Consider the following 13428-nt stretch of genomic DNA (forward strand, 5'->3'; position numbering starts at 1 on the left):
GTGTCCCTGGCATTAATATCAATGGCATGTTGTCTGACGATGCAAACACGATTGCTGAACACTTTGCTAAGCACTATACTCGAGCCTCTGCATCGCAGAATTACCCCCCAGCCTTTCGAACCCTCAAACGGCGAATGGAAAGGAAAGTCCTCTCGTTCGCTACATGCCACAGTGAACCCTATAATGCCCCATTTACAGAGTGGGAGCTCCTCAGTGCCCATGCACATTGCCCCAACACAGCTCCTGGGCCAGATTGGATCCACAGTCAGATGATTAGACATCTCTCATCTGACTAGAAGCGACATTTCCTCGTCTTCTTCAACCGGATCTGGTGCGATGTTGTCTTTTCATTCCAATGGTAGGACACCACCATCATTCCAGCACTTAAACCCAGTAAAAACCAGCTTGCTGTGGATAGTTGTCAGCCCATCAGCCTCACCAGTTGATGTTCTTTGTAAGCTGCTGGAACGTATGGTGTTTCTATGGTTGGGTTGGGTCCTGGAGTCATGTAGCCTACTGGCTCCATGTCAGGGCGGCTTCCACCAGCGTCGCTCTACCACTGTTAATCTTGTGTCCCTCGAATCGGCCATCCGATCAGCCTTTTTCAGATGCCAGCACGTGGTTGCCATCTTTTTTGACTTACAAAAAGCATATGACACCACCTGGTGACATCATATCCTTGCCACATTATACGAGTGGCGTCTCCGATGCCAGCTCCTAATGTTTATCCAAAATTTCCTGTTGCATCGTACTTTTTCATGTCCAAGTTGGTGTCTCCCATAGTTTGCTCCATATCCAGGAGAATGGGGTGCCGCAGGGTTCCGTATTAAGTGTCTCTCTATTTTTAGTGGCCATTAATGGTCTAGCAGCAGCTGTAGAGCTGTCTGTCTCACTGTCTCCGTATGCAGACGACTTCTGCATTTTGTACTGCTCCACCAGTAGTGGCATTGCCGCATGGCGCCAACAGGGAGCCATCCACAAGGTGCAGTCATGGGCTCTAGCTCACAGATTCCAGTTTTCGACCGCAAAGTCATGTGTTATGCACTTCTGTCGGCATCATACTGTTCATCAGTAACCAGAACTTTACCTTAATGACGATCCACTCACTGTAGTGGAGACATAACGATTCTTAGTACTGGTTTTTGACACCCGATTGACTTGGCTACCTCACCTCCGTCAGCTTTAGCCGAAGTGTTGGCAGCACCTCAGTGCCCTCCACTGTCTGAGCAACACTAACTGGGGTGCAGATCACTCTATGCTGCTACAGCTCTACAGAGCCCTTGTTCAATCCCGCCTTGACTATGGGACTCTGGTTTATGGTTCGGCGGCACCATCAGCGTTGCGTTAACTCGACCCAGTGCACCACTGTGGTGTGCACCTGGCGACAGGAGCTTTTAGGATGCGTGCGGTGACAATCGCCCTGGTGGAGGCTGGAGTCCCACCATTGCAGGTTAGGCGTGCACAATTGCTCTCCAGTTACGTTGCACACTTTCATAGTTCTCCTGCGCATCCAAATTACCATCTCCTTTTCGTACCCACGGCGGTTCATCGCCCGCGTTGGCGGCACAGGTCAGGGCTTACAGTTGCAGTTTGTGTGCGATTCCTTCTCTCCGAACTGGAGTTCTTGCCTTTACCACCCATACTAGAGGTTCATTCACGAACACCTCCATGGTGTAGTCCAAGGCCGCAGCTTCGTCTGGATCTTTCACATGGCCCTAAGCACTCAGTTAACTCTGAGACTCTCCGCTGTCACTTCCTCTCAGTTCTTGACATGTACTGTGGCGGTGGAGTGGTTTACACCAATGGCTGATGGTCACGTTGGCTTTGCCTATGTTCGTGGAGGACATATAGAACAGCATTCCTTGCCAGATGGCCGCAGTGTTTTCACTGCAGAACAGACGGCCGTATCTCATGCTCTTGAGCACATCCACTCATGCCCAGGTGAGTCATTTCTCCTGTGTACTGACTCATTGAGCAGCCTACAAGCTATTGACCAGTGCTGTCCTTGTCATTCTTTGGTAGCGACCATCCAGGAGTCCATCTATGCCCTGGAACGGTCCAGTCGTGTTTGTCTGGACCCCAGGTCACATTGGAATCCCAGGCAAAGAACTTCCCGGCAGGCTGGCCAAACAGGCTATGCAGAAATTGCTTATGGAGATCGGCTTCTCTGAAACTGATCTGCATTCAGTATTATGCCACAAGGTTTTGCGGTTTTGGGAGATGGACTGACATAATCTCAGTATGCACAACAAGCTGCATGCCATTAAGGAAACTACAAATGTGTGGAAGACCTCCGTGCGCGCCTCTTGCAGGGTCTCTGTGGTTCTCTGTCGGCTCCGCATTGGCCATATGTGGCTGACACATGTTTACCTCCTCCGTTGTGAGAACCCACCTCGGTGTCGCTGTGGCTCACGAATGACGGTCGTCCATCTCTTGCTGGACTGCCTAGTTTCCGCCACTCTGCGACGGACTTTTAACCTTCTCAGCACCCTACCATCGGTGTTGGGCGATAATGCCTGAACAGCAGTTTCTCCCACCATCTCTACATCTTGGGTCTATTACCCTTCCATTCGCTGACACTACGAAATTCCTGGGGCTCATGCTCGATAGGAAACTCTCTTGGTCCTCCCATGTCTCTTACCTGGCAGCCCGCTGTAGGCATTCCCTCAATGTCTTACGTGTCCTCAATGGTACTTCTTGGGGTGCCGATCGAACCACCCTCCTCCGTTTGTACCGGCCCCTTGTCCGTTTGAAACTCGACTATGGGTGCTTTGTTTATGCATCTGCACACCCATCCCTTTTACGGTGTCTCGACACTATCCATCATCATGGCATCTGTTTGGCCGTGGGTGCCTTTTGCAGTAGCCTGGTTGAGTGTCTGTATGCTGAAGCTGCTGAACGACCAATGTCCTATCGCTGTGACTTTCTCCTCAGCAGGTATGCATACCATTTGTCTGCCATGCGCGGCCACCCCTCCTATGCCTCCTTCTTCGACGATTCCTGTGATCGTCAGTATGGGGCTCGTCCCTCTTCTCTGTTACCTCCTGGAATCCACTTTCGCCACCTGCTATGGCGGCTTAACTTCATGCTACCTGTAACTTTCCCAGTGGTTGTGAACTCTTCACCATCTTGGCTTCGTGAAGTGGCCCATGTTAACCTTGGCCTGCATTCGCTTCCTAAGGACATTACTCCAGCCTCGGTCTATCGTCTTCAGTTTCACGACCTTCGCATGGAACTTAGTGATAGTACCTTTGTATATACTGATGGCTCTCGGACTGACCATGGGGTTGGGAGTGCCTTCGTCATTGGCACCCGTGTCTTTCGATATCGGTTTCCGGCACACTCCTCAGTATTTACAGCCTAGCTTTTCGCCTTGTATCAGGCCACGGAGTCCATCTGGCGACACAGCCTTCCCAATTGTGTCCTCTGCTCAGACTCACTCAGCACCCTCCAAAGTCTCTGTGCGCTGTACACTGCTCATCCCTTAGTGCAGCGGGTCCAGGAAAACTCGCTTCCCCACTCTTGGTGAAGCCAATGTCATGTTTCTGTGGGTCCCTGGTCACATTGGTCTGCCAGGAAATGAGTTTACTACCAAGGCTGCAGTCCTCATACCTCAACCCGCGAGTACCTATGTTTCCTCCAACGACCTCTGCATTGCCGTCTGTCAGGAGGTGGTTTTCCTTTGGCATTGTCAATGGTCCTGCCTTCACGGGAAAAAGCTTCAGCTTATTAAACCTCTCCCGGTGCTTTGGACAACCTCCTCTCAGCCCTCCCGCTGGGAGAGATTATTTTAACTCTGCTGTGTATTGGGCATTGCCTTTCTAGCCCTGTCTGCCACTTCATGCTGGAATGCCCTTTTTTTACCAATTTACGTTCCAGCTTAGGTTTGCCAACTAATTTATCAGCCATTTTAGTGAATGATGCACAGGCTGTCGACCGCATTTTAATTTTTATCTGCCGAAGCAATTTGGCGAAGGCCATTTAATTTTTAGTTTTGGACCTCCATTTTTGTATGGTGGATTTTAGCCCTTTTTCACATGCCTTTTTTAGCTGTCTTCTGTTCTGTCCATTGGGACTGACATATAGTTGTTTCCCTCGTCTGTTTGATTCTATAGTTTTGACTTGGGCGCGTCTGACCCCAGTTGTTTTTTTGCGCCCTAAAACAAAACAAAACAAACAAACAAACAGACAGTAGAAGAAAAGGAGAACAAAATCCTCTTTACTGATGACAACAACATTATAGTCATCATAAAACACCAGAACAGTAGTGTTTATTATCAAATGTATGATCATATGGAGCATCGTGTAGGAGTAACTTCAGGTGGACCCCAAGGAAGTGTATTAAGACATTTGCTGTTTGTGTACTATATTAATGACCTTGCAGGTAATAGTAACTTCAGATCTTTTTTTGATGGTGCATTTACCTATAATGAAGTACTTTCCATGTAAGGAAATGTTTTTAAAAAGTGAGTATCCTTAGTTTGCCAAGTGGGTTCATCTATAAATTTGATGTGCTCACCAGGATAGGAAAATCATACACTCCAGATGTGCAGTGCAGAAGCCTCTCTGTTGTCCAAAGCTCAACATCTTGCTTATCATGTAGGGATGCTGAAGCAATTTTTCAGGTAGGAAGAAGGGAAGACATGATGATCTAACAGAGGCATGGCAGCGTGGTTGTGGTTCTGAAATCGTCTGAAAGTGTGTGTGATGTATGAAGTCATATATTTTGAGATATGAAATGAACAGTGCAAAACTATTTTCTACTGCACCAAACTAGTTTGTTCCAAGTATATATAAACATAAGTGTGTTGTACATTTGCAACAAAATGAGTGAGGTTCTGCATTTGTTAAGGAACTGGCCTCAGTTCTGGTATAATTGAGCCAGGTGCTCTGCCTGGCCATCATGTTCTAACTTTTCCATGATTTTTCTAAATCAGTTCTGGTAAATGCTTTGGTGGTTTCTTCAACAAAGCCATGACAAACAGCCCCTTTGCTCTTCTGTAAACTTGTGTGTGTGTGTGTGTGTGTGTGTGTGTGTGTGTGTGTGTGTGTGTAAAAATTAGTCCTTAGGTGAATATATTTCTACACTGTACCAGAGTACATAACTAGCATAGTCCATAGTCTGTGTTATGCTAGAAAGAGAGAATTTGTTGGTTAGTGAGGTCAGTGAATGTGATTATACTATTTTAATTGTTGTTCCTGATTGATCTGCAGCATAGGTCTTAACTCTTATAATCCAGTCCTGTATTCTGGAATTGTATCTCTAAGTTGAACTTCCCAAAAATTATTCTATAACTCCTTAGTGAATAGAAATATGTGAAATAAATAAGTTTCTTCATCACCTGTAGCAGTAATTGTGAAATGCAAATGTTCTGACCTAAGGCACTGGAGAAGAATCAGTGAGAGAGGTGGTCAAATGAAATAGCAGTTTTCAGATCATTACACCAGAAGTTTGTAGCCCAGATAATGACAAAATACTTGGAACAAATTACGTATACTGTCTGTGAAGATCCTATGTTCCAACACAGATGGAAACTAGCAGAGAGGACATGGTTGATCTTGAGCCCCAGTGATACAACCACCCCTTTTGTGACAATAGCCATTAGCAATTTAGTGTCCTCAGTCAGGTTCTCACAGATCAGAGGTCTCACACCAGCCAGCAGCTGAAGGAGCCATGAACTGTGGGTCGCAGGGCTACTTGCTCTGCTTTCATTCTTACATACACAGTGGATAAACCCACATAAGAATCTCAACTGCCAAAAGCTGTGAAAGAGAACAAGAAGAAATATCAGCAGAAGGCTATTCTGGTGACCTTTGAGGTGCCAGATCCTTCAATGTCACAGGATTTCAAACTAACGTTAATCATCAATCTTTTTCATCCCCACCAGTAACTGACATTGATCCTGGGGCACAGCCTGTCCTCCTGGCCTCTGACGCCTAACCAGGACACTCTCAGTAGGATGATCCAGTGGAAGTGTAGTGGTTGTTACCATCACCTGCTGGAAGTACAGCAGCTAATTTCCTCTTTTTCCATCATCTTTGTTGCTCTCTGAGAACGACATTTCACTTATGGCTGTTCCGCATCTCTTAGACTTTATTGTTCATTGTGTCAGAAGTACAGAGAGGCCATAGAGAGCACCTGGAGGACACTGTACATTGGTTTGCACAGATGTCATCAGTGGATTCTCCCTCCATATCACATTCAAAGCAATCAGAGAGTAAATGACCCCAACGATAACAAGATGTAATGTTTATTTACCTCCAGGCAGGGTATTTGCTTACCTTGAGATGTCCACATTAATTTGGGCAATACACCTCTGTTCCCACCTGCCCACCTTTTTGTTTTTTTCTCCTACTTGTTGGAGCTTTTGGTGTGCACCACTTACAGTGGGGAAGTATGACTTTACCTGGTAGGCACCTTCCAATTGACCAGCTTCTTTCTGATCTTGACGTATCTCCTCAGTGATAGTACTCCTCCCCACTTCAGTGGAACCTATGGCATCTTTTTGGTTGTCAACCTTACAATCTCATTCCCCAGTTGTGTGACTTTGCTACCATGCAGACATATGATGATCTTTGTCACAGTAACCATTCCCCATTAATCCTGTCACTTAGCTGTCACTGCCCAGCAAACCAGTTATCACGATGGGCTCTTTGAAGAGCCAACAGGCAGTTGTGCTGTTACCTTCATCCCCTTTCTGTCTGAATGTATTAGTGAGGTTGTGAGATATTTCCATGATCACCTGTCACACTGGAACTGCTATTCCACTTTCTACAGGCCTTCCACCACCAGTAAGTGCCATGGAGGATCAAAGACATTGCAACGAGTTTTTAGTCCCATCAAAAGGCCCTGCATTGTTTCACATGACATCATACCTAGACAATCTTCCTGACTTTTAAGCAGCTTCACACTAAGGCTCACTATATAATTAAACACAGTAAGAAGTAATTCTTAAACACAGTAAGAAATAATTCTGGGAATGATATGTCTCGTCCTTGGGAATATATGTCTCTTTAGCCTAAGTGCCTCCCAAGCTCCATAGTCCTCTGGGCCACCAAAGATCAACAACTATTACAGGTCACATCCTTCAGGGTGATATTTGTGCTGATATGTTGGTTCTTGCTGAACTTCTTGCATTAGTGTTGTTTTCATACCTGACTGCCTTTTGAATGCATAAAAGGTGAGTTAAAGACATCCACCTACCATTCACTCCCACCATGCCAATTTATATAATGAATATTTTGCTGACTGGGAACTGTTTCAGGCTCATGACTGGTCTTACAATATGACCCCAGGCCAGGATTCAATTCATAATCAGATGACCCAACATTGAATGTTACTCAAAGACACTTAGATACTCAGTGTTTTCAACCATATTTGTCTCGAATTTGTTTTCCCTTCACAGTGGCGAGTATCATCATAGGTAGCTAGATAAAAATCCAGTGTCCATTGACATTGACAGCTACTGGACATTTGCTCATAAATGTGCTCTGGAAAATGCTTGAAAGGACAGTAGCCCACCGTTTATCCTGGGTCCTCAAGTCACGTGGCCTTTCGTTTTAGAAGTGTTGTTTCTGTGAATGATAATCCACAACCAACTGTATCGTTATGTTGGAAACAGCAATACTCGGCCTGTTTCTAAACATCAACACCTCATTACAGTCATTTGTTACCTATATAAGGCGTGCGACATCACTTGGCCTCACCACATTTTACTTACCCTCCATGACTGGGCCTTTGAGGCTCCCTACAGAGGCTTCCTACAGATTTTTATTCATTAGTTTTTAACCCACCTGTTTTTGGTAAATTAGTCATCTCCCCACAGGTGCAAGAGAAGGGCATCCCAAGGGCTCTATGCTACTTTTACACTCTTCCTCATCACCACCAGTGTGCTAGTTATTTCCGTTAGACCACTGCTCATCCCTGCGCTGTACGTAAATGACTTTTGCATTTGCTATAATTCCCAATATGTAGCCTTGGCTAAATACCAGCTCTAAGGTGCCACCTGGAGTGCCTTTGCTTGGATGCTTTCCTGTGGCTTCCAGTTTTCTTCCATGAAAATGGGAGTTATGGATTTCTGCTGTCTTATCATAGTCGATCCTGAGCTCTACTTGGGTGCCGTGTTGTTTCAGTCATGATTTTTTTTGTGTCCCTTCTGTGATGAAAAGCTAAGGTGCCCCCCTCTTATTCATTAACAAGAGACTAGCAAAATGTGAAAGCTTAATACACGCTGCGTCCTTACCCACACATATTGGGGTGCAGATCACACTAATCTCTTCCGTAATTACCAATGTTGGTCTCATTTCAAATGGACTGTACTAGCCAAGTTTATGGATCAACAGCTCCTTCAGCTTTGAAACCGTTAGATCCAGTCCATCCTCGTGAAGGGTGACTGGCCGCTGGCACCTTGTGGACTGTTCCCAAAGACAGCCTCCTTGCTGAAGTGGGGATCTTCCCTTTTCAGTTTCAGCAGTACAAACTCCTGTTCATTAAAGTGAACGCTATTAAACACTTTCATAATCATCTGACTTATCAAATTCTTTTTTTGGACAAGGGAACATCAATCACCTGACACTCACCCTAAGGTGGATTACCACTTGTAATGCACCTAGAGACCCTCTGCTGGGACTTCACACGTAATTGCCTTACAATGTGCTTCCTGTGTTTCCCCACACATTTGTCACCCTCAGACATTGGTTAGTACTCGAAATAAATCGGTCCTGATTTATAATCTAAGGACCTAAAGTTTCACTCACCCACATGACCTTTCAGTGTCAGTTCCTCTCAATTGTTCAGGAGTATTAGAGTACTACTGTAATTAAGACTGACATCTCTAAAACATAGATTGGATGGGATATGCTTTTACATCCCTTGCCAGTCAGGAACAACATTTGTTGCTGGGAATGTTTAGTGTTTTTGACAACTGTTGACACTGCTGACACCCTGTGACTTCTCAGCACTTCTCTAAGGACATTTGTGGGGCTGCATCCCCATTGAACATGATTGCACCCCTTTGGAGTGCAGTGCAATCACAGTTTTTGCTCTTGTGTACAGGTTGGAACACTAGAGACCATTCAGAACAATTTGACAAAATTGTAATGTGATCCAAAGCACTGAAGGGTACTTACATGGATTGTTTATTAGTGCCTGATGACTGCTGCCTTAACACTCCCTTATTAGATTGGTGCAGATATTCAGTCTTTCAACTCTTGTTATTTACCTCAGTGTCTTGCTATGCTGTGGCATGTTCTTCCTCGGCATCAAACTACTTCTTCCGTGCAGATCTCTATAAGAGAAGTGTCTATAAAACAAAACACTGCTTCTCTGTGTAAATGAAGGGTAGATTGATTCTAATTAACTGTGTATATTCTCACAAACTTTCACAAAAGATTACACGTTTCATGGGAACCAACTAATATTATTGTCTCAAAGGCCTCCTGTTAACATTCTGTGAGTAGTGTAACAACAGTTGCTTATGTACATCATATTCGTCTTCCTTGGTGCCAGGATTTTTCCATGGGACCAGAGCTCCTTCATTCCTTCTTGCTTCACAGTAATTACAAATGCTCTCTGGCAGATAGACTCTGCACCTGTTGAGTAATAATTTCCCACAATATGTGGCTGATGTTTACAAAGTAATTACAGTCTCACACATCTTTGCTCTGAGCTCTGTATTTGACATACATGATACATGACCTTCCATGAATGGCATGGATCACCTTACATGTATTTTTTCAACCCTCCTGTTTTCCACCCTCTTATGGCATGATCATGTAGAAGTGCAAATTGAAATACATGTGAATACAACAGCAAAGGTTCCCTCTAAGACACCCTCAGTTTAGCACCACCCTCGGTGTCACGCATGCACCTTTGTTGAGTAATGTTAGGAATGTACCTTCAGAAATTTTGATAACGAATCAGCTGGATGGCTGCCCCTTTGACACCCCTTGCATGAGGTTTGCTACCTTCAGGTGCTAGAGTAGCTGTGAAGCTGATTTGGCATGGGGGGGCACCGAGGGTGTTGTGAAACTGCGGGTTCTTGGAATGATCCTTTGCCATTTTATTCATGCACATGTTAAAGTTGCAGTCCTGCAAGATTTCATCACAGGAGGGCTGAAAAAGTGTAAGCAGCAAAGGGTTCGTATGCTGCTTCTGATAACTTTAAAATTTTGTTGAATGGTTTTTGACAGTCCCTAATAGTTCCAACCTGTACACAAGAGCAAAAGTTGCAGTTGCACTGCACTTTAAAGTGGTGCGATCATGTTCAATGGAAATGCAGCACCACAGTGCCCTTAGAGAAGGGCTGAAACATCAGAGGCTGTCAGCAGTGTCAAAGGTTGTGAAAAACATCTTTCTGTTTCTCATCACAATGGAAACTGTAATTTTCAACTGTGAAATACGTGGGAATCAATGGCTCAGGGAAGTGGGTGGTTTCTTTGAAGCCCTTTTTGCCACCTTGAGACCTTTCTGTGTCAATTGTGAGCAGCAGTGGATCTCAAATATTTTCCTCAGCCCACTATAAGAAAACTGCATTATTTCAACACTGGACATCACGATTGTGACCCTCACAGCAGACACATCAGAAGAAGGAGTGAAATATGGATAAGAGGGGCCATGACAACCTTCTTATCATGTGACACATCCACAGTGGCATTAGGCAGAATTGTGGTGAAATCTGATGTCATTGTAACATCATTAATCTACCTTATAATTCACATGAACTTCTGAGCTGTGGTCTTTTCTTAGGGTGTTGACAACTTGCTGTTCAAAGTGTTGCTGAGCCCGAGGGTGGTATCACAAATGGTGTGGTTTTGCACCATTACAGACGAAGGTTGTAGGCACCTTCATACCAAATTTCAAACTTACACATGTCAAAGCAGTCATTTTGTGATACTTTTGTGGGAAGATGTAATATGTTGCCAGACTCTTCCTGATACATACAACTTACGGAGCTTCAACAAAAACCTCTCTTTGATGTGCAGCACCTGTCTTGGAGCCCACCCACAAAGCTGCTGATACAGCCATTCCCACAGTGGGACAAAAATTATGAATTTATGGTAAGGAACAGGTAAGTGGCACTGTGAAGATTCAGGAACAGCTTGTGTGCAGAAAGTAAAATGTCAGATTACTGAGGCTAAAGCTAGGAAGATTTTCAAGGAGAGCATTTTTAGGTTAGCCGAAGTCTACATCCAAATCAATGTCCTAGTCCAAAGACACTATATGGTGTATGGCGGAGGGTACCGTGTACCGCTACTTGTCATTTCCTCCACACACAAATGTAGTGAGGGAAAAACAAACGTTTGTGTGCTTCCACATGATTCCTAATTTCTCTTATCTTGTCTTGGCAGTCCTTAATCAAAATGTATTTTGGTGGCACTAGAATTGTTCTGCAGTCAGCTGCAAATGCCTATTCTCTAAACTTTCTCAACATTTTGTTTTGTTTTTATTTTATTTATTTATTTATTTATTTATTTATTTATTTTTTTTTTTGTGAAAAGAATGCAGTCTGCCCTCCAGGGATTCCCCATTTTTGTTCATAAAATATCTCCATAACACTGATGTAGTAATTGAACCTACTAGTAACGAATCTAGCAGCATTTCTTAATTGCTTCACTGTCTTCCTTTAATCTGATCGTGTTGGTATTCCAAACACTTGACCAGCAGTCAAGAATGGGTGACACAAATGTTGTATGTGTGGTCTCCTCTGTAGATAAGGTATACTTTTCTAAAACTTTCCCAACAAGCCAAAGCTGACCATTCACCTTCCCTATTACCATCCTTATGTTTTTGTTCCATTTCATATCCCTTTGCAACATTACACTTAGATATTTAATCAATGTGACTTGCACATTATTGGTGTGTCAAGAGTTCTTGTGATGTATAAGCAATTCCACTCTCTCACCAAAGGCACATGAGATCTAGTACACCATTCTGTACATCTTAGAAACCTCCGTTGCTGTGTTCATCAGAAATTTCACTGATGACCATTAGCCTGAGTCATAGAAATAAGCAGTCTTAATACGATATCTAAAAGCAGGAAAAAGAACTATCCCTAACTGTTGTTGCGTCATCTTATCTTGTGCATTGTTTAAATTTCATGCACTAGTTTCTTACTATCATTAATTATATGTGGCTTATGAACTGTTCATTGACCATTGCCTTGTTGGTGTTCTGGGGTCCCTGAATTCTTCTTGAATAAGTACATTTTAAATTTTAACAATGCGACTAGATTTCTGATTGAAAAGTGTGTCAGGTTGTAATAAGTCACTGATGAAGAGCAGATACATTACATAGACCTTTCAGTCTTTTCAGAAGTTTAATATCTCTTGCTTACAAGTTTGTATGAAAATGGGAAAGTAATTCATTGATCGGCATCCCACAACCTTCACAGCCCCTCACCTTAGGCTACAGAAGAATCATATTCCTTGTACCACATTTTTTATCAAATGACAGTATATTTCATATCAGCTTCCTGTAAAACTTCATGTAACTTTTTCCTGAAATTTTCAGATTTCCATTGCTACAAGGTTTTTGAGTAATCAGAAGATACAACAGAGCCCTTTAACATATAGGCAGAAATTCCTAAAATCTAAAGGACTGACGGATGAAGAAATCAGCATTGCCTTTGAGCGTAGCTTCACTCCATTGGTGAGTAAATAAAGTGGGAACCCACTAAGCATTGATGGCCCTGCGATTGTAATGCATTCTGAGTAAAGGTGTTGAACCTGGTAAGAAACAGATTTGTTGCAGATGCAGAAGCAAGTAGCATTTGAACACTTAATACTTCATTAATACATTATTGACCTCGTAAAAAGATATAATTTTCTTAATTGAGCTTTCAGTGTATTTTGCTCTTATGTAGCAACAAATCAAAGATAATGGTGAATGATACAGTATCTAAATTTGTGTGTTCTTTATTCTGAAAAAAAAGCTCAGAAAAGAGAAAATGATGGAAAGGAGTGAAGAGTTACTCAAAGCCTTGTTAACAATCTTGTGATGAAAGAAACACTGCCTGCAAGCACTGAATTTATAACTGCTGTTCACTTTTGTAGCTTGCCTCTCTTGTAATGCAAAATTAGTAATGGCTTCATTCTCCAATTCAGAAACCTATTATGGTAATACAGTTTAGATTACCATTTCTCCTCTTTACTTAATATAAGGGAAAGGCAACCATTTACCTGCAGAGAGGCTAATGCATTGTGCATGATGCACCTAACAGAAAAATTTTAACAACAGCTTTCGAGATCCTACCCTTTTTCTAGAGAGTGCACACATTCACACATACAACCACACAGTCACTCAAATGCAATGAAAAAAGAGCAAGAGCTCGAATCTATTTTTAACTGCTTCCTGTTACGTGCTTAATGAACAGCCCTCTACATCTACAGGTGAGTGGTTGTCTTTCTGTTATTTTTATGTATTTTTCC

At 43.3% G+C, this 13428-nt stretch overlaps 1 protein-coding gene across 2 annotated transcripts in view; it reads left to right on the plus strand.

Annotated features, from left to right (window-relative positions):
* The window catches only part of LOC126174758 (peroxisomal membrane protein PEX14), a 65965-nt gene that overhangs the window by 17167 nt on the left and 35370 nt on the right, over window positions 1–13428 (plus strand). The window contains exon 2 of one of the 2 annotated variants that reach the window (XM_049921087.1): window positions 12512–12649. The exons of the other annotated variant lie outside the window; for it this stretch is intronic. Coding sequence (XP_049777044.1) covers window positions 12512–12649 — 138 coding nt within the window. The remainder of the gene's footprint in view (window positions 1–12511; window positions 12650–13428) is intronic. 2 annotated transcript variants of the gene reach the window in all.

The sequence above is a fragment of the Schistocerca cancellata genome, chromosome 3 (genome assembly GCF_023864275.1).
Source record: "Schistocerca cancellata isolate TAMUIC-IGC-003103 chromosome 3, iqSchCanc2.1, whole genome shotgun sequence".
Lineage (NCBI taxonomy): Eukaryota > Metazoa > Arthropoda > Insecta > Orthoptera > Acrididae > Schistocerca > Schistocerca cancellata.